The sequence below is a fragment of the Ricinus communis genome, chromosome 10, assembly GCF_019578655.1.
Source record: "Ricinus communis isolate WT05 ecotype wild-type chromosome 10, ASM1957865v1, whole genome shotgun sequence".
NCBI lineage: Eukaryota > Viridiplantae > Streptophyta > Magnoliopsida > Malpighiales > Euphorbiaceae > Ricinus > Ricinus communis.
In genome coordinates, this window is record NC_063265.1 from 3,062,668 (window position 1) to 3,083,692 (window position 21,025).

The window sequence follows — 21,025 nt, forward strand, 5'->3', positions numbered from 1 at the left end:
ATGGAGAATATTGAAAATGCTTTATATGAAATTCAAGCTAAATTGGATATGTTTCATTGGAAGGATAATTATAATATGGATGAAACATGATTATTTTATCATTTGAAAGCTGATCATTCACTAGCTACAAAGCAATTAGAAGGACGAAAAACAGACAAGGAAAGACTTACTGTTGCTGTTTATTGCAATGCAGATGGATCAGATAAAGTACCTTTGTGGATTATTAGTAAGTCTGCTAATCGCAGATGCTTTAAAAATGTGAATATTGGCAATCTTAATTGTCATTATCGAGCCAAGAAGAAAGTATAGATGACTGTATTACTTTTTCAAGAATTTGTTCGTTGGTTTGACAATAGAATGACTTGTAGAAAGTGCTGCTTATTGTAGACAATTGCCCAGCCCATCCCAAGGTTATCGAAGGCTTGAGAAATACTGAATTATTCTTTTTGCCTCCAGATACAACATAAAAAATTCAACCACGTGATGCTGGAATGATTCGAATACTTAAGATTTATTATCAGCGTCGTTTTTATTCTAGCATTTTGGAAGGCTATGAGATGGGAGCAATAAATCTTGAAAAAATTAATGTGCTAGATGCTATCAATTTTATTAATGCTGCTTGGAATATTGATGTGAAGACAACAACTATTGCAAATTGTTTCAAACATTGCAAACTTCGATCCGAGGAAGGTATGCCTCTAGAACAAGAAATTGGTGACGTTGAAAGGATTCATGCACTTGAAGAAGTTATTTCTAATCTGCACTATAGAAATGCCATAAACATTGAGCAGATTTTGAATTATCCTAGTGAAAATAAAGCTTTAATGGAATCGCCAACAAATAAAAAAATTATTGAAAGAGTAATGGGTGTGCCAGCTAATGACAATCAAGATCTAGATGATAGTAATGTTTTACTACATGTTTCTCCAAAAGAGGCTTTTCTTGCGGTGAAGACTTTGAAAAATTACTTGTTTCAACATGAGAAAAATATACCATTATGGTCTATGCTTTGCAAAAGGTTAAAGATGAAATTGAATTTAGTTCACCTGCAAAGAAGAAACAATTGACTATAGATATATATTTTAGAAAAGAATAAAATTTAAAAATAGAAATTATTTAGAAAGTGCTTTATTTTATGAATTTTTATACAATATATGTAATTTTCATATGTATTTAATAAATTATTATTTTATATTTTTAATGGGCCATAAGAAATTTTTTTAAAATTATTATCTTATAAATTTAGCGAAATTATTATTTTATCCCATTGACCCAAGTCGGGACCAAAATAAATTATTATTTAATCGAGATTATTAATTTATCGAGGTTCTACTGTAATATCTTTTTTTTATTTTTGTTTTATGGCTTCTGAAATTCTACTAAATTCCTTTGTTTTAATCAATTACTAGTTTATGTTGATTATAATTTTATCAACATACTTTGTAGGATCATAATTTTATTTTATTTCTACCTTATTTTAATTTTTTATTGTAGATATATTATCTGATATTAGTTAATGTTAATTTTAATTCTTTATTGGCAAAATCTAAAGGGATTATAAACATACACAATTAAATATTACAAATGATATAAGGAAGACTCCAAATTAACTCAAATAAAAGAATCCATATCTCTGAAAGAGAATTTGGTGGTGATTGCACTCTGGATAAGAAGATGGAAGGGTTCAGGAAATAGGGTCAGGAAAGTCGGCAATACCAGCGGCAGCTACATTTGGTCCTCCCGCGTAGAAATCAACATATGAGGCCAATACAAACAGCAAGTTGGCAAGTGATGAACAAGATAAACACCCATGTCCCATACCTTTCTGACGTTTAGGAATGGATTACAAAGAAAGAACGTATGCATCCACTCTACTGCCAAAAGGACACACTATAAAAGAGGATGCCTTAGATAGAGAGGCTGGTCATCCCTTGTTTACATTGTTAAGTTTGCAGACGCAGAATACAAAGGGAAAGAAATGGTGAGGAAAGAAAAGTTATTCATTGCTTTGACATGGTTTTTAGTAGTGATGTCCATTGCCATATGTGCAAATGCAACAGCAGGCCCTCGTCTGCAGACATCTGAGCACATGGTTCAGCCCCAAGCAGGTAAGAAATTCATTACCCTTATAGATTTGTAGCTAAAATCGTAGCTTCTTGAGGCAAATAAAAGGGAAAAGAAACACCTGCACTTTGCACGTATGAATTGACATTGCATCATTATCGATCGACTTCAATGTACTAATGATTTGATAATTTAAGGCTGTCGCTGCTGCTTTTTCATCGGACGGATTCCAAACATCCGTTGTGGAAATGTGTGCTGTGAGGATGGCTGTTGCTCCTCCAATTGAAGGATCGGTTCAGTTTCCAATTGTGGGTGTGCTACTTGAGCGAATAAACTTTGACTTTCTTAAAATAATTACGAGAAGTACAAGGATGGTCATATGAGGTTGCAGAAACTCTTTACTATTGTTAAGCTTTCATAAATAAGGAGGTTTCTTTTATCTGTTGTACTTTCGAATTGTACTAATAATAATAATGCAATTATGTTAATCCAAAGGATATATGTATATAATTATAATGCAAGAGAGCAATGGGGGAAGTCTAGAGAAAGGAGGGATTAGCAGCGACAGAGTTGAGGTACCGTACTTGCATTATCGCATTAAAATAACTGCACATGCAATGCAAATGACGAGATCAATTAAAACTTTCAGGGGTAAGCATACTGCGATACACATCAAAATGATTTCAATATGATTGGTTGGATAAATATGAGCTTAAACTGTTTACGAAATGTAATAATCAAAATTGAAAAAAGGATAGGCTTGTCCATCAAAAGTAAGTTCATTGGATAATTTCAAGCACAAAGATAAGCTAATCAAGACATTTTATGGAAATGAAAATAATACAACTCTTAAGTAAAAGAAGTTTGGTGTAATCAAAGAATTACCGTTCACAGATATGTCATACTCTGAGAGAGTTGAATGAACAACCATTCAAAACTAAAAACATATCTACATCATATCTATCTCCTATTCAAACTACTACTAGGACTTGGAGTCTTCATTCCTTCTTTGTCGAATTTCATTCTTTATTTGTGATATTTTGGGCTTTTTGTCTGACCAACTTTTCTATCGAATCGATCATATAACCACTATCTACATTTTACAAAATTGTGCACCACAAATAAGAACTAATAAATAGACCGGTGATCCCTATCAACAACTATAGATTTTGTCTTGGATTTTTTCACAAATATTCTAAAAAAAGTTAAAAATATTATTTTTACTATCAAAAACTTTTTCTTTTAAACATATTGTAAGTTGAAAATTTATTTCAAAAATACGGTAACATGTATTAGGTTTATATTCTTTTTTACAAAATAGTAAATATTATTAGTAATTTGGTATATATTTTATGATTTTTATAGGAATAATTATAAAAATAGTGTCCAAATTCATTAAAATTTAACAATCAAGTGTTTAAACTATTAAAAATTATAATTTAGTGTGTGTCAAGTATATAGAACGAGTTATCTATGTAGAAGAAGTTGGGTAATTATCAAAAGAGTATGTGAACTATAAAATTTGACAGTTAAATGTTTAAATTGTTAAGGATTACAATTTAATGTAAAAATGTAGTAAATATTTACAATTAAGTATATAGCCGGTCAATAGCAGTTGCAAACCTAGAATCTTAAAACATATTTTATAGCTTAGTAGATTAAAAAAGGTAAAGTGATGAGTAAATTTTTAAAAAATATCTACTTTTAATAGAATAATATATTGCACTTACCATCACAATCATTACACTGTCATCAATATATTTTTGTCAATTTTTTTAAAGAAATCTTTATCCAATATTGCAACAACTTTTCTTTTTCAACCCATCACCGCAAACATCTAAAATAAAATCAGCTATTATTGAGGATCATAATTTGTCAGTACCTCTTTTTTAGATACAGATATCGAGAGAAAAATAGAAAAACCTATGATGAAAGTTATTACTTTCTCAGGTCTCGGGTCTCAGGAGGTGAAAGACAGGTGAATCCGACACTGGAATCGAGGTTAATACAGTTGAAATTAGGTTTTTGGAATCAATTTGGACCTAATTGTTATAAAAAAATTAAATTTGAGGGTCAAAATGGCGATTTTTATAAAATTAAGGACTAAATTGCAAAAGTCAGAACTTCTTCTACAGAGCCAATCGGCTCTATGATAAAGCCAATCGCTTCTTTATAGAACCGATTGGATTTGGCTACACAATGTCATTTTTTCAAACGATCTTACGTCCAGATACAATTTCTAGAAGGTTTCTTTGGTGATAACCACTATTTTATCGATAATTACTTTAATTTGAAATAAATAAATGGGATATTTATTAATATATTCCTAGGATTTATCTCTTTCTCTAGCGTTTCCTCTGAAACCCTATCTCTATAAATAATAAAAGGAGTTTAGGATTTTAGGGGAGAGGCAAGAATTGAGATTCGATCGAGAGTAATATTAAGAAAAAAAAAACACTGAGAAAGAAGAAAAGAAAGAAAATCAAAAGAGAACAAAAGAAATTGCACTGTCGATCATAATTAAAATTCAAAGACTCAAGCCACTAAAGAAAAAAAGATTTTGGGAAACTGGCCACTTAAGAAAGAGGACTTTTGGAAACTTTTTTTTAATTGATAGAAGATTTTTTCAAGTCAGATCCAGCTCCAGATTCCTACCCAGTTTTTGATTCAACTGCTTCCTCATTGCCTGAGACATATAGATCCAACATACACAATGACAATATGAGGGTTTCTACTACCATACATCTATATCAATCATAAAGAACTGGTTCTTTTGTTCTTTTTTTTATCTTTTATTTATTTTTAATATTATTTTCTCTTAGAAACATTATTAGATTTTTATCTTTGATCAGTATGAGTAGATTAAGGTTTTTAAATATACATGTCAATAATGTTTTGAATATAATAATAAGAACTAGAATTTTTTCTTAGATATGATATTTTGCCGATTAGAATTTTAGATTTACTTAAAAACATGTTATAAGATTAATATTTAATTTTTACCGATATAATTAAGTAATTGGGCCTAAATAAAATATGATTCTTCGTTTTGATATATTTACTTTCAGTCTGTAGGATCGTAGAATTTTTAGTAATTTAGATTTTTTCTAGCTTCTGTAACTTTGTTTAGTCTTTTTTAGCTATTTTATCTTATTCTAATTTTATTTAAAAAATTTTGCATGTGAAAATCAGCTTTGAAGTATGAATTTGGACTCGCAAATGAGGGAGAATCGAAGGAAAACTGACTGGAATGCACCCTTGGACTCCAGAGCCAATCAGCTGAGTATGCAGCTGATTGACTCTATACTCGGTCGATCGAGTCTTCACGCACAACCAATTGGCTAACCATGCTCTATACTCCAGAGCCTGCATTGGCGTTGCAATGGCATTGGAGATGATGCAGGCGGGAGGTATTCAAATGGTGGAAGCTGAGAAAGATAGTAAATTTGTGATTGATGGCCTCAATGATAAGGGTTGCCCAGAAATTTATGGAGAAATGCTGCTGCAGGATATTCAAGCTATAGCTTCCGAGACTTTTAAGCATGTTAAAAGAGATGCAAACAAGGTTGTTCATAGTCTTGCTCATTTTATTACAGATGTAAATGTTGAACAGGTTTGGTTAGAAGAGGTTCCCACAAGTGTTGAACTTCTTGTTCTGAACGATGTAAGGCATTTGCCAACATGATTCGGTAATGCATATATTATTATCTTTCTAGAAAAAAAAAAAGAATAAAGAATGCCATATACCATTAAACCAGTAATGCTATCGGATCCTAGGATGAGGAGATGTACTATCGGCCATAACAAGTCCACAAAACAACCAACTTTCACATTAAATTATGTGTAATAAAACATAATCATCTATGTAATGGAATTATTATTTATTATATTATATATATTGTTTATTTATTTTGCATGATAATATAAATTATTTGATGTAGTGTAATAATAAATATATTATATTATCATTAGCCGTAAATTAATGTCTGTATGATATACTCTTATAATTATTTACAATATATTTAGATTTAGATTTATTCTTACTTTTTTATCAATATAATCCTAAGTACCACCAACTTATCATCACCTGCTCATCACGACGTCGGAATAACCAAATTTCAGTGACTAATGACCGAATTCTAGTTAATTTAATGTCTTTTAAAATAACTCACTTTAACTTTTTATTCTTATAGAAACTATTATAAATAAATAAATATTCAAATAAAAGTTGTATCTATAATATATTATGTATCTTTCAATTTTAATCAAATATAATAATGAAATAACCATTATTTTGTATTATATTGTAACTTTTATTATATTATATGATTGATTACATTAGTTTATTGTCATTGCCGTGCATAGCCTGATTGTTGAAGAAGTAGGATAAACTTCACCGGTCAAATTAAAACTCTCAGTTGCAATTACCAAAAATTTCTAATTTGTGCATTGGAAGGACCAAGTCTCTTAGACAAGGACGAATCTAGGACCTTAATATATATCTCTTCTTGGTTCTTGATTAGAATCATCAAGTAATGCTTCCGGTTCAGGTCTCATTTTAAGCTGGAACCCACCGCGATTAGCTCTATAGAGAATTCTGCCGGATTGGTTAATTCCTGAGACGGATTGTAAAACTGGCTATTGTAAAAAAGATATTGCCGGTGGCACAACATCTTCTACGGTTTGACACTTTAGCAAAGCTAATGAAATGTGAAACATATGGGGACAGAAGAACTTAATCACATTTGGGTACTTAAAAAGTCCACAGGCTTAACATTGGTATGGCGATAGCATCATGTGCTGAATGAAAGAGGAAAAGGAGTCGGGAGTCAGCACCAGTGAACTCGAGTAAACAGAACAAACTTTGTTGTAGTTTAGTGCCATATTCAAAGAATGATGCTCAACCTGTATATTCCAAAACGAAAAACAATGGGCAATTGGCAGATCACTGCGTAAATGTCTGTTTTTTCTTTGTCTTTTTCCTTTTTACAAACAAGCAGTTTGGCCAGTGATGCAGATAAACAATCATAGCTTTATGACGTGTATGAATGAATTACAAAGAAGATATGTACTTCCTCTCCTTACTGCCAAAATGGCACACTCAGATATTATTAGTATAAAGAGGATACCTTAGAGAGGCCTGTCATCCCTTGTTTACATTTCTGAGTTTGCAGAGGCAGAACAGAAAGGGAGAGGAATGGTGAGGAGAGAAAAGTTGTTTGTTGCTTTTATATGGTTCCTAGTAGTGATATCCATTGCCATATGTGCAAATGCAACAGCAGGCCCTCGTCTGCGGACATATGAGCACGTGGTTCAGCCCCACGCAGATAAAACTGATTATATAACTTTATACATTTGTTTGCACTTTTACAGATACTACTCTGATAAAAGGAAAACTAAATGAATTAGTAAACAAAGAGAGATTCATTTCTTATTATATTGATTAGGGGCAAATAAAAAAGAAAAGGAAAACAGCTCAATCCCACGTGTTCTAGAAAAAAAGCTCCAGATTTTGCATTACTACCAGTTGCAATGTACTAACGATTGGTGTGATATTAACTTGAAGGTTGTTGCTGCTGCTTTTCCGTTCGACGGGTTCCAAACCTCTGATGTGGAAAGGCCTGCTGTGGAGATGGCTGTTGCTTCTCCAATTGAAGAATCAATGAAGTTTTCACGTGTACGTTCGCACCTGCACATTGCAACTTGACCGAATAAAGTTTGGCTTCCTGAAATAATGTGTGATAAATATAAAGTTGCAGAAGCCCTTTATAATGTTTAAGCTTTGTCTATATAAGAGGTGTTCTTTGTCTGTTATACTTTTGAGTTGGAATCAATAATAAAGCAATTATCTTAATCTAAAGGATGCGTAATGCTAGTGGGCAACTGGGGAAGCCTGGGAGAGAGGAGGCATTAACAGTGGGAAAATTATAAACACCAGATCATGCTCTATAATACTGGACATGATGTAAATGACGGAATCAATCGACATTTCAGCGGCCAAGCATACTGCTGTCAGTATCTCAACTAAAAATATACGGACACACACACACACACATGCAAGCAAACACGACATAAAATATAAAACATAAGGCCAACAGATGATTTCAAGATTGAGTGATTGAATAAATGAGCTTACACTGTTTCCTACATAATACTATACCACGATAACCTGCGATCATTTTAAACAAACATCCAAATTAATATAGTATACTCTCACCTATGTATACCACTAATAGTTTCAAAAGAGGGGACCCTGAAAAACCCACTTAAGGAAACTTCTTATATTAGAAAGACCAACATCCCCCACAGCGTCCAACTGCAAATGACAGTCCACCTATGATACAGTCTAAAATCTGAAGAACTAGTATCAGTAACACCAACAAGAAACCTGCAATCACCAACTGATGGATCTAAAAAAGTCACCATGCCAAGCCCATCGAAATCACAGCTTTGTGCGTCCTGATCCTGAAGCTGATAGTAACTGTTGAATGCATAAGAGATATTTCCCTTTGCTCCAATTTCATTGCATGATCCCCCATAATTAAGTGTTGTGCAATCTGCAACACTACAGGCAATTCTCAAGTGGTTTGCCACATTAGACAGATCTTTTGCAGGGTCTGCCACACACCATCTAGACGGAAGATACTGAACATTTCTTGCATTCTTTAATAACCTGTTGCCCAAACCAAGGTTCAATGAATATTTAGCCTGGCCATCAAAGGAGAAAATCCCCCAATGCCTTTCAAAATTCCCTGGGAGAGTGCTCTTCGCCCCTTCATCAAGTAGACTGAAAAGATAAATATCCAAGGGTGGAGAACCTGGCCTAAGAGGGGTGCCTTTGTTACTCAAAACTTGTTTTATGAGGCCCTGATTGAATGCTCTTGCGGCAGTAAGGTTTGCACTGATGGCTCCATCAGTTGGCCAACCCACCTCCCCAATAACTATAGGCATCTGACCATATCCAATTTTACTGAGGGCTGCAACTAAGGTATCAAAATTCCCATCAAATGCATTGTCATAAACATTATTCCCATCTGTAACAGGATGGGTACTCCCTCCAAAAAATGCATAGTCTTGTGGAAAATCTGTGCTCCCATAGAGGCTAAGAAATGGGTATATATTGACAACAAAAGGTGAACCGTTAGAATTGAGGAAGGAAACAAGCTGAGTCATAATATCTGTTAACTCAGGTCGGAATGTTCCTTGAGAAGGAAGGGAGGATTCGTATGCATCAGCATTGCAAGGGACCACCAGCTTCACATAACCAGCAAGATTTGCTTTAGCCAAAGACTGCTGAAGATTTTGCAGAGCGGGGACCACATAGGATTGAAATTGACCGGAGTAACTTGAAAGAAATGGTTCATTTCCTACAGCGATGTACCTGCCATTGTATAGCGAGAAGGCAAAACATGGTGAACAGTATGGAATTGCTATAATATCTTGAAAGCTATAGCTTGTCTCAAATTAATAGATGCTGGAATCACTACTAAGCATATTTTAATTTCAGAACTTGAAAGAATATGTTTCAGTTGTAAATTTTTATTGAGGTACTGAGAACTTTCTTATGGAGGTATTCAGAACTATTTGGCTTCTTAATAATTATTATTTATATTAATATTATTAATATTAATTACATATTACATAATTACAAGTTTTTATATACATAGAGAAAAGATAAAGAATTCTAACAATTATAAGAAAAGTAGTATTTTTTATCATGACAGAGATAATAAAAATAAAGATGGTTTTATCGGATTCTCACTGGATCAAAATAATTATTTTTTTAGTTCTTTTGTTCAGAATTGTTAACTAGTGTATTTTGGCAGGATTAAGAAGTATATGCCATAATCATCATTCTTGCTGAAGAATCTGAAAGCCCAGTCAGCTAAGGCTGTGGCTTATGTCCCCACCAACATGTGCTATCGCTTTTAATTAATTAAATTCAAAATCGGAGGATTATTCTCCATCCAGCGGATGCTACTGAGGACAAGTAAACATGAACCTAGCTTTCAGTCGAGAAAAAAAAAAAAGAAAAGAAAAGAAAACATGAACCTAGCCTGAGTCTTAAGATATCTAATTAACCTTCCATAGCTTTTCATGTAACTTCCCTTATCTAGTCTCCCCTTCATATACAGCTTACATTGAAAAAAGAAAGAAAGTAGAGATAAGAAATAGCATCATCTGTATCTCTCTCTCTCTCTCTCTCTCTCTCTCTCTCACACACACACACACACACACACACACACTCTCACACACACAGAGTAAAAAGAGAAATGATACATTCCGCTCCTCACGCTCAGATGCAGAGATACTACTTTTAGTTGGACAATACAAATGCAGTCAGACAAACACAAACTCTAACAATGATATACTTCGATTTCTCTATCACAAACCCACAAAGTAATCATATTTTCACAATTCCCTGTTCCTAGACATTATCTCAATGAAATAGCTTACTAAGGATGGGCAAATGCCATATACCATCAAATAGCAATGTTGTCTAGATCCTAGGATGAGGAGCTGTACCATCAGCCATAGGAAGTCCGCATAGAAATCCACAGCTTTCACGGACAAGACAATTAATTGTTGAGGAAGTAGGACAAACCTCAGCTGCATAGCACTATTAGAAGTTCAAACTCAGGAAAGATTCTATGATAAAGAAACTTTATGAAACAAAAACATCCCGTTGCATTTACCAAAATTCTACTGTTTATAGGAAGGGCTATTTCACCTGGACTAAGATTACTAAGCAAATGGCTAGGTAATTTATATGACCTACAAATTTTGGTAATTGTTATCTAATCAGCCAATTGATTTATGTGGCTTACAAATGGAAACTGTAACCTAATTAGCCAAAATCTATTCAATAAATATCAAATTGCACTAAGTTTACTGATTGCTTGGAATAAACCATTTGCACGAATTGAACTCCCGCAAAATCATGTAATGTTTCTTTCTTTCTTTTTTATTTTTAAATTGAGTTTAAAGAATTCAATTCTAGCAATTTATGAGTATTGCTTTATAACTAACATTCAATAATAATTTCCCAAAATTAAGAAATATTTTAATGTTAATTAAAAATTCCAAGCCTAAATTCTCAAATATGACCAGCATATACACACAACATAGCTAAAAAGAGATACCACATCAACATAACTTAGCGCGCCTTTGGTTGCTAAAATACATACACCTTCTCACCTTATTCATAGGCACCAAACAAATAATACTAATCATGATGAACAAAATCCTCACTTAAATTAATTTTAAAAAAGGCAAAATCTTTGCAATAATCAGACCCCAACAGGCAAAGAAAAAAAAAATCATATTTTACCTGATATCAACACCACCTTTAACCAAATAAGTGGAAATATTCTGACGAACCCACATATCAGAAACAGCAGTAGAAGAGCTAAGAGAAGCCAACATCTCATTAGGAATGCCGACCATAACTTGAATGCCACTGCCCACTAAAGCTTTCATCACATCTGGGTCTGTATCAAATAACTTCACTTTCTGTATATTGTTATCTTTTAACAGATCCACAACTGTTGATGGCTTCAGCTTTCGAAACGACACCGTTCCCCAGTTTACTCCTATTCCTGATTCTGCTCCTATAGTATAGTCCAAAAGCACTATTATCAAATAAAAGAAAGTTGCTCTGAAACCTGACATTCTTGTCTGTCTTTGAACAGAGCGCTGAAAATATTTTTCTTTTTTCTTTTAGCCACCAGTTATATTCATCTCCATAAGTATGGGAAATGGGTCTGTGATTTGCCGGTGGCTGTTGCGGTGGTGAGTTGGGAGGGTGACAAGTGAGTGAGTGCTTAATTTATAGAGAATGGAAAGCGGTGTAAAGTGTTAACGGTAGAAAGAGTAAAGTTTAAGACTCTGCTGGAGAAATATTTAATAAGCTGTCAAATGTCTTAAATGCCCTTCACTAATGCAAAGAAACAAAGTGCCCTTCATCCTCTCTTCCCAATTTCAATGGCCAGACCAACTCTTCAACTATGAAGGAGTTTGTGACCAAATTGATAAATATTTCCCCTGCAAAATGGATATTCAATTCAGCTAATAGCTCAAATGGCATGCAAATAATCCTCTTAATTGCCATAAAATAGCTTGAGGTAAATTTACACTTTCTAATAGTTTTTTTAATTATTTTAATATTTTAAAATAAATATTCATATTTTTAATTTAATCTTAAAAATAATTGTTCACAATAATTTTTTTAATTTTTAAATGAAGAAAATGGCAATGTAAGTTAATTAAAAATAACAATTTAATAAAAAATTTAGATGGAAGATGTATAAAAAGAGATACATATATAAAAAATTTAATCGCTATATTGTTAAATTTAGAATAAATATTTTTTTAATTAATAATTATTATTTTTTATTAAACACATTTAATTTGTAATGTAATTTTTTTTACTGTAGAATATTGAAAGTATCATCGAAAATTATTTTTAAAAATAAATTAAAAGTATCAATATTTATTTCAAAATTCTAAAATAATTACATAAATTATTAAGAATATATAAAAATTTAGAATTTAATTAATAATCAAACTTTACTTTATGCTTTCAAATGTTTCCTTTCACAACATTTCTGATGCGTGTCAGAGTTTTATTTAAAAAATAATTTGATATAATAAAATCAGTAAATATTTTACTCCTTTCAATATCAAATAAAAAATTAATTTGATTCTTAAAATATAAATAATTAATTTGGTTAATGTCATACCGGACAAGTTTTCACTCACTTTATATATAAATATTTTTATTTCTATATTTCTCTATTTGTAAATAATTTTAAAAAGAAAAAAGATGATATGTATATAGCTAAAAGTATAATAAAAGAAAGATAAAAAATTTATTTTCTTAAATTAATTTTACTTTTATATTAACTATCTTTTAAAGTCGCTCTTTATTAAATAAATAATATTTCTTAAAAGAAAAAGCACTACTAGGAATGTTTTAAACTAACTTTTTTAAATTTTATTTTTTATTCTAAAGTTTTTATTAAAATAATTTTAAAATAAGTAAATGATTAATCTTAAAAAAAATATTTATAAAAGTGAAAACATAATCAACAAGATAAAAAAATATTTACAAATCTATTTTGCTAACACCAAACTGCTTAAAAGTAAGGCGTAGTAGAAATTCCATCAGAAGTGACATATTTTGCTAATGCTTAGGAAAAGAAAGTTCAACTCAAATTATTGAGAGTGATGAACAGCTACATGATTAGTGCGTAAACCTTTCATTAATCAGGTGTGTGTATCTGAAGTTAAATCACTAATTATGTTTCAGAATGACCTTTCACCTAAAATTTAACAACTTGTTTTATAGTGGCACTGAAAAAGGAATTTGATTTTTTTATTTTATTTTACTTTGGAGATGGCTGGGGGGCCTCGTAGTCAAAATGACATCTTATCTGGAAAGATCTCAAGTGATTAGCTAATTTGATTTATTTTAATGGACCGACTTTCACATGGGAATTTGTCACTTATCACACCGCGGCCAAACGACCGAGCCACATGCATATGCTTCACCGTGAGCTCCACCTTTTTTACCGCCGGAGGTCCTAACAAGATTTCGGTTCGTGTCCGCCGTGTCTTGCTTGTATGAGTTGAATTTGGACTGTCCCTCTCCTCCTCTAACTTTTAACATTTCCGTACATGATTTTGTTATTGGAGAGAAAGAGGAGGAATGTAGAGAGTAAGCCAAAGTTTGCTGACGGTATTAGTGTCAGATTCGGGGAGCCGGGCCGAATGACTCTATCATGTCTAAACGGCAACCGCTGGCCGAACATTCTATGGAGTCGGTCTCGACCATATTTCAGAGCTAGAAACAGGGGATAAAGGTAGAAGAATGAAGTAGAGTTTTGTGCTCTTTTTTAATTTTAAATATGTGTTCTTCTAAATAAATAACAGTATCTGTTTTAAATCTTAACAATTTTAGTATATATATAAAAAAGTTTTAATTGTAACAATTTTACTATACAAACAATTTTTAATTGTAACAATTTTGTTTGATTTTCCTAAGCTATCTCAGATATAATCAGAACAAAAACATTAATATTTCCCTTTTTTGGCATCCGTTGTTTTTGATAAATTTAGATAACATAAATATTTCGATACTATATTAAAATCAATCCATCTAAATAGTTAAACTGTCACATAGAATTTCAAAAATAATTTCGGATTTTCAAAAGCATATACTAATTTTATTTTCATTCCATTGTGGAAGAAAGTACAATTGAAATTAACGTTGGTTTCAATTTTTGTTTATTTTGATATCTAGACTTTCTTCTCCAGTAAATCATATTTGGTTCTGATAGATTGAATTTGATCGAATTTACTCACTTGAATACTAGAATAATGCATTTTAACTTCACATTGATGTAAAAAAATTACAAGCACTCTTTTTAACTGCATCTATACTCTTCAATGATTGGTTCATATAATCAAGTGTTTGCTCATAATAAAGGTCGGTGACCATCTGTGCGAAAGCAATTTGGCCAATTGGCCATTACAGAGCTGCCCTTCCTTTTTCTTTATAAAAGGGTGTCAAAGATCCAAGTTACAGGCAAATGCTATATCAGCCAATGACCTTTTTGGATTTTGGTCAGTCCTTAATCAAAGAACCCTTTCTTTCCTTTTGAGCATCTCTTTTAATTTTCTGGCTACTTTCATGTTATATTGTTATCTCTTGAGCATCTTCAAATAGAATAATAGAAGCTTTTCTCTATTCCTTTTTCTCTTATCTTGGCGCATCCTTTTCCAAACCCAACAATAAATTCTTCTAGTTGAAAGTCGTTGTGGATTCTGGGGCCATGCATGTTTTGTCAATTGGCTTATAATATATGCATATGATAAATCTTTGCCAAGCCGCAAGTTCATACATACTCATATGGTCATTGTGATAGAGACAAAGAAATGATCACCATTACTTCAGTAATAACCTAAATAAATTACCTTAGACACCTATCAGTTTTGTTTCTTCAGCACTCAGTAGGATGGAACCCAAAAGAGCATTGCACATAACCAAACAATTCAGGGCTACACAATTCACAAATGACAAGAAAACACTATGATAAAGATAGTGGCTTTAGTGCTGCCTTGTTAACAAGGGGGGTTTGCCTTACTCCATCCTGGGTTCCGAATTTCGCAGTTACACTGGAGCTCGAGTCCTCCTCTCTTTCTCTCTCTCTCTCTAATACCACTAGTGAGAATTCCCTTCCATTTCAGGACTCGATTATTCTCCCTCGGGGTGCCTAATATTGCCCGTGTGATGTTGATTATAAATGCGACCAACCAAAACTATTTGTTAACCTGTCATGTATGAAAGTGAAACTATACTCGGTAATCTCTTGCAGATTAAACCCACATGATGAACTTTCAAAACACTACAAACATCGATGAAAACGGATTATCATGACTAGTTGTATTCGGTGAATGTTCACCTCCTAACAAAACCAGGCTGATTAGTGACAGATCTCACCCATGCCCATTTGTGATCCTTTAGGTTAACTTCATTTTTAGCTTCTGCAACTTCTTCTAGTGGGATATAACCAAAGTTGCCATTGATGGGACCGCAAACAAATCCAGTGTAACCTGCCATAACTCCATGAATAGCTGAATGTGCCAAAAGAGTACAATATAGGTTATCTGTAGCATTTGCAGGGACGGCTCGTATCATGTATGTGGGATCTATATGCTTCACTGTAAATAACTCGGTTGGATGGTCTCTTGACCACCAATTCTTCAGCTCCGACTTCAACCATGCGCCAACATCTAAGAAAACTGGGTTGCCTGACTCGTCTCTCTCTTCTTTCTGAGCTTCGGTTCTCGGTATCTTGTCCTGTCCTGCCCCCTCAGCAACAACAAGAACCGCATGGCCATTTTCTTGTAATCGCTTCTCAAGAAATTCAAATAGCCCTCCCTTTCCTTCCAAGTAAAAATCAATTTCAGGTATTAGGCAGCAGTCCACATCACGGCTACTCAATGTCGCATGGAGAGCTATGTGCCCTGTGCTTCGACCCATTAGCTTCACCAGGCCAATACCATTAACAGCACTCTCTGCCTCCACATGAGCTGCATTGATTGCTTGCTGGGCCATCTCCACAGCTGTCTGGAATCCAAATGATTTGTCAATGACGCCTATATCATTATCAACTGTTTTGGGAATTCCAGCAACTCCAATATTTAATTTCCTCTGACGAATTTCATTAAATATCTTCACAGCACCACGCATTGTTCCATCTCCACCAATGATATAGACCTGTTCATATGTTATTAAGGACAGACACAGGGAAAGAACTCAACTAAATCATCCCATGGTCATGAGGGGCTAAACACCAAGCCTATTGATCATCAAGGGCACATTTATTTTTTCTATATCAATATTCATGTGTCATGGAATTGGATATGTTAGTAATGATAAATCATACAAGAAGTTAACCATAATTCAATAAATGCAGATAACACAAACAATTACACAAAGAAAGACCAATTAAACAAGTTATCTATCGTGATGTATATACAATATGCATCAAATAATTAAATTTCAAAAGCAAAAGCTAAGTAACAATTATTAATCTACCTTTCTCTTATCATTATAAAAGAAGTATCCCAGTTCTCTTTTCCAAAATAAATAAACAAAATGTTCTTTTTCTAGTAATCAACATAAAGGAAAATCACTAACCGCCCCTGACTGATTTATGATCATGTAGATGACCATAGAACATCACCTTTTGGGATTTTGATGATAATGTGGCCCAAGATAATTAGGCATAAATGAGCTGAGCTGAATAGGAGATGACTCATGCAACAAACCACTAGTGGGATAAAAGTTAGACTCTTTCTAGTGGATTAAGCCAGATTTCAAAATATACATATACTTCTTTTTTCTTTTTATTCTTAAATGCACTTCTTTTTCGATGCTAAGGAACTGCACAGAATGCTTATGAATGATGAGAATGTATTAGTTAGTGTAAGTGTTCATTTGTTACTTTCAGTGACAGAGATTGCACCAGTATCTTACATATTTTCTTCAGACAATGGTGACATACAGAACTTTAATTTTATCAAAGGTTAATTAAATCAATTTCACAGAACACCAGACAAATGCGTATTTGGACAAATAACAGAGAAGTTAAAAGTTTGATAAATTTACTAGAGAAAATTCTCATTACCTGATTAAAGCCACGACTTTGAATAGCATCAACAATCTTATGAAGATCGAATCCACCTCTAGAAGTCTCAAGAACGGTACCACCTTTCTTATGCCAGTTATGAACAAGCTTAGGATTAAGCTCAATTGGCTCTCTTGAATAAAATCCTCTATAGCCAGCCACCACCCCGAATATCTTACGCACTCCATACAACTCCCAAAGCCCAACAACCAGTTCTCTGATCACCGTATTCATCCCGGGACACAGTCCACCACATGTAACAATAGCAGCACACGTTGTTCCAGGATCAAAAAAGATTCGCTTACGCGGACCGGCCCGATGATAGGCGAAGCGAGGAGATAAGATAGTAGAGAAGTCGAGGATGGTCTGGCGGAGAATGACGTCTGTTTGGGTGATGTAGAAGCCTTCTATTGGACGGTAGAAAGGATTGTTGTCTAATGGATTAGTGCAGGATTTGAGGCCTTTAAGATAGTCTGTTAAGTGGGAAGGTTTTTGGAGATTAAATGGATGGGATGGGATGGGTTCTTCAGAGTTTCTAGAAGTAAGGGCGGGATCGGTATCTTCTGGTAAAGCAGAAGCCATTATTTGATATATGGTGGTTCACTAGGCGGAGAAAGAAGAATAAACGGAGTGCGGATATGAATTGAAGCAAAGCAGCATTTGCCATTATAAAAAAGAGAGATGGTGGATTAGTCTCAGAGTTGCTTGTGGACGTGGCGGGTTAACGGAGAGAGACGTGGATGTCAGTGGTGGCAGGAGGAACTTCAGGGCGCCACGTAGGGAGGGAAAAGAAGAAAGCCTGGTAGTGACGCAATTCTTCGGACAATGGGGTCGAGGATGCTTCCGGTTTTGCTGTATTTTCTTTGCGGGATAATTACTAGTTGCCCCCTTTTTTCTTGTTACTCTTTTTAATAATATTATTTAGAGAAAAGTATAAATATAGATTCTATATTTTAATTTTGTAACACAGGAGATTTTATAAATTTTTTTATCATATTTTAATATTCTAACAATTATATTATTAATAAATTGTATTTAAATTTATTAATATTATTATTAATTTTAAAAATTAAATTTCAGATAAAATCTTATTACTGTAAAATCAGCCTTATCAAATAGATAATAAAATATAAAATTTTTTAATTTTATTTAACGATTCAAAATTTATCGAGATTAAAATAATTAGATTTAAATGAAAATAAAATTAATAAGAAATAGAACAGTGATAGAATCGCAGTCAATTAACACTAGATGAATAAATTATAACTAATTAATTAATAGTATTAATGACTTTAAATATAAATTATTAACTTTTAATTCTCTGAATACTAAATTTCTTATGTCAAAATATTTTTCATTTTCTTTACCTAGCAAAGTATCCTTATGTTTTGAGAACTTGGTCACATTATTGTTAAATGTACATGAAATGACTATACTAATTATTTAACCCACATTCGTCATCTCCACGTGTCCTTTCTCATGTAACCTATGATTTTATTTTATTTTTTCCTTCTTTTCCACCATTATTATAGAATTTTTTAATTTGAAATCAAAATTTACCAAAATCTTATTTGATAGAAGATAAATTAACAACTCTAATTCCTGTCAAATCTTTTTTTTTTTTTTCTATTTTTTCCTTTCACTATTCCTTTTTACTTTTAATGTAAAATAGTGTATCAAATCTGAATCTCCACGCTTGAGGTTAGAGATCAGGCTTTCAAAAGCTGAACGATGCAGTAAAATAATTATGGATGGTGTAATAGTGGCGAGTAATGTAAAAGCGGTAAAATACATAATTATTCTTTAAAATTTAGCTAAATCTAAAGAGCTTTTGAGTGATCTAAATTTCATTTCACTGTTAGCTTTCAAATAAAAATACTTTTACAATAATCAAATGTGGTTTTAAAATTTTAAAATTAAAATTACTAACAGTATTAATGTATTTGCTGAAACTTACTAATGATTTAAAATATATTATTATTTGTTAAGAATAAATACAAATTTAATATTACAAAATTATAAAATTATAGATATATTTTTTTATAATTTTCCTAACAAAGTATAAGATGGTAGTAATATGATAGTGAAGTGGTTTGTTCTTTATTTTTTACCTACACTGAGAATATATATATTACAATAAATAAGAGAGTGATATGTATATATAAATATTTTATATTTTATTATTAAATAATTGACGCATATTTTTATTAAAGATATTAATTATGTATTAGTTTTGTTCATAGCAGAGATATATTTAAATTAAATAAGAATTTTTTAGATTTTAAATCTAAAAGGTGTAATTTGTGTTTCACGAAGACAATCGAAATGCCCAACTTGAATTTCATTGGGAAGCTAACTTTGCTAATTTTACAAAAGTGGTGCTTTGAGTTTTTCTTAGGTTGGATGCAGTGTGTTCCTAATGTGAAAAATAAAATAAAAAGAAACTTAAAAATGGAGTTATTTATTTGTACCAATACATATGGAATTTCAGCCATTAATTTCATGACTAGTTACTTGTTGAATTGCTTATATTTCAGTTTTTCCTACACTTATCAACATGTGAATTATTATATACTTTTTTTTTATTTTCAAAATAAAAAGCTAAAATTTCTTACATATTAATAATATAAAAAAGCAATGATATAAAAATTTATTTAGATGTTACTCTATTAAAAAAAAAAACACTTCCAAGAAAAGTTCAATTTTTATAAATTAAAAGCTAAAAACACCAAGTATAAAAGTTAAGATGTGGAAATAAAAAGTTAAGACATCTAGACTATTTTAAAACTACAATAATCAACATAAAAAAAAAAATTAAAACTATCTAGAATGGCTGAAAAGCTGAAATAGAAAAAAATTTAATATTGCTAAAGAAAAATTAGCACACTATAATTACTAATTTAATATTCAAAATAAGTATTATAGCTAAATACTTTTTAATCTATTTGTATATGATATTTCTATATATTTATTTTTATTCTTATATTATGCCAGTTAAAATACTAGTTTAATAGAAATTAATAACATCTTGATTATTTTGTTACTCATTTATAATAAAATTAAATAAAATTACAATCATTTATAAGAAAGTAGTTTTTATTTGGATGGCAAATTTATTAATTTTGAAATTAAGCTCAACAAAATTTGAATATACTTGAATTGGAGTTTGGATGTACTTCTATATACGGGTAAACTAATAAATAAAATGATATAATAAATATTTTGTTAAGCTTGATGTATTAAGTTAGTATTAATAAGTGCACAACTAAAATATAGTAAAACGGTAAACACTCCTAGATCGATCTCTCAATGAACTTGTAATAAGATTTTATTATAGAAATCAACTATGAAAGAAACAATATTAAAATAGTAAATCTAAATACTCTAATAAAAGGTTTTATAAAAATAGTGTTCATAAAGTAAAGTAACCAAACAATAAATAAATATACAATGCAAATTCTTATATTTTAAAAAAATTATATGATAGAAAATAGTATTTAGTCTCGCTAATTATTTAATATTAATAATAAGCACAAATATAACAAATGAGAGGTGATTTTTTTTTTCTTTATCAAGCTAATGATATAACTAAAGTTTCTTATATCAACATAAGATGAAGCAAAAGTTATGTTTCTAACGCAACAAACTAAAACTTTTCACAACAATTATATTATTGAATCGATAAGATGGTCAAACAATAATAATAATTGAAACTAATAAGATATGTTAAATAAAAAATCAATCATTAAATATAAAAGCAACAA

The 21,025-nt window shown here is 31.7% G+C and overlaps 3 protein-coding genes and 2 long non-coding RNA genes across 6 annotated transcripts; 3 read left to right on the forward strand and 2 right to left on the reverse strand.

Annotated features, from left to right (window-relative positions):
- The first annotated feature begins 557 nt into the window (after positions 1–557).
- On the forward strand, positions 558–1,067 carry LOC107261719 (CENP-B homolog protein 2-like). Its single transcript, XM_015722862.1, has one exon. The coding sequence runs from the start codon at positions 558–560 to the stop codon at positions 1,065–1,067; it is 510 nt and encodes a 169-aa protein (XP_015578348.1).
- Positions 1,068–1,282: 215 nt separating this feature from the next.
- On the forward strand, positions 1,283–2,558 carry LOC8264766. Its single transcript, XR_001535633.3, has 2 exons — positions 1,283–2,108; positions 2,262–2,558. It is a non-coding gene; the product is annotated as an uncharacterized LOC8264766 (long non-coding RNA).
- A 4,456-nt stretch (positions 2,559–7,014) lies between these two features.
- Positions 7,015–7,924, forward strand: LOC125368616. Its single transcript, XR_007214256.1, has 2 exons — positions 7,015–7,264; positions 7,631–7,924. It is a non-coding gene; the product is annotated as an uncharacterized LOC125368616 (long non-coding RNA).
- LOC8264764 (glucan endo-1,3-beta-glucosidase 5) lies at positions 7,450–11,944 on the reverse strand. Of its 2 annotated transcripts, XR_007214255.1 has the most exons (3): positions 11,396–11,944; positions 8,282–9,445; positions 7,450–7,753 (listed from the first exon to the last, which is right to left on the reverse strand). XR_007214255.1 is itself a non-coding variant. In XM_002524980.4 (2 exons), the coding sequence occupies exons 1-2, from the start codon at positions 11,734–11,736 to the stop codon at positions 8,344–8,346; spliced, it is 1,443 nt and encodes a 480-aa protein (XP_002525026.1). In that variant the 5' UTR covers positions 11,737–11,944; the 3' UTR covers positions 8,164–8,343. The 2 variants fall into 2 exon arrangements, 1 of the variants encoding a protein (XP_002525026.1); XM_002524980.4 differs by lacking the exon at positions 7,450–7,753 and having other exon boundaries at positions 8,164–9,445.
- Positions 11,945–14,990: 3,046 nt separating this feature from the next.
- On the reverse strand, positions 14,991–17,997 carry LOC8264763 (ATP-dependent 6-phosphofructokinase 2). The gene is made up of 2 exons (XM_015722871.3): positions 17,262–17,997; positions 14,991–16,348 (listed from the first exon to the last, which is right to left on the reverse strand). Exons 1-2 carry the CDS (start codon positions 17,841–17,843, stop codon positions 15,527–15,529), a joined length of 1,404 nt encoding a protein of 467 aa, XP_015578357.1. The 5' UTR covers positions 17,844–17,997; the 3' UTR covers positions 14,991–15,526.
- Between the last annotated feature and the right edge of the window lie 3,028 nt (positions 17,998–21,025).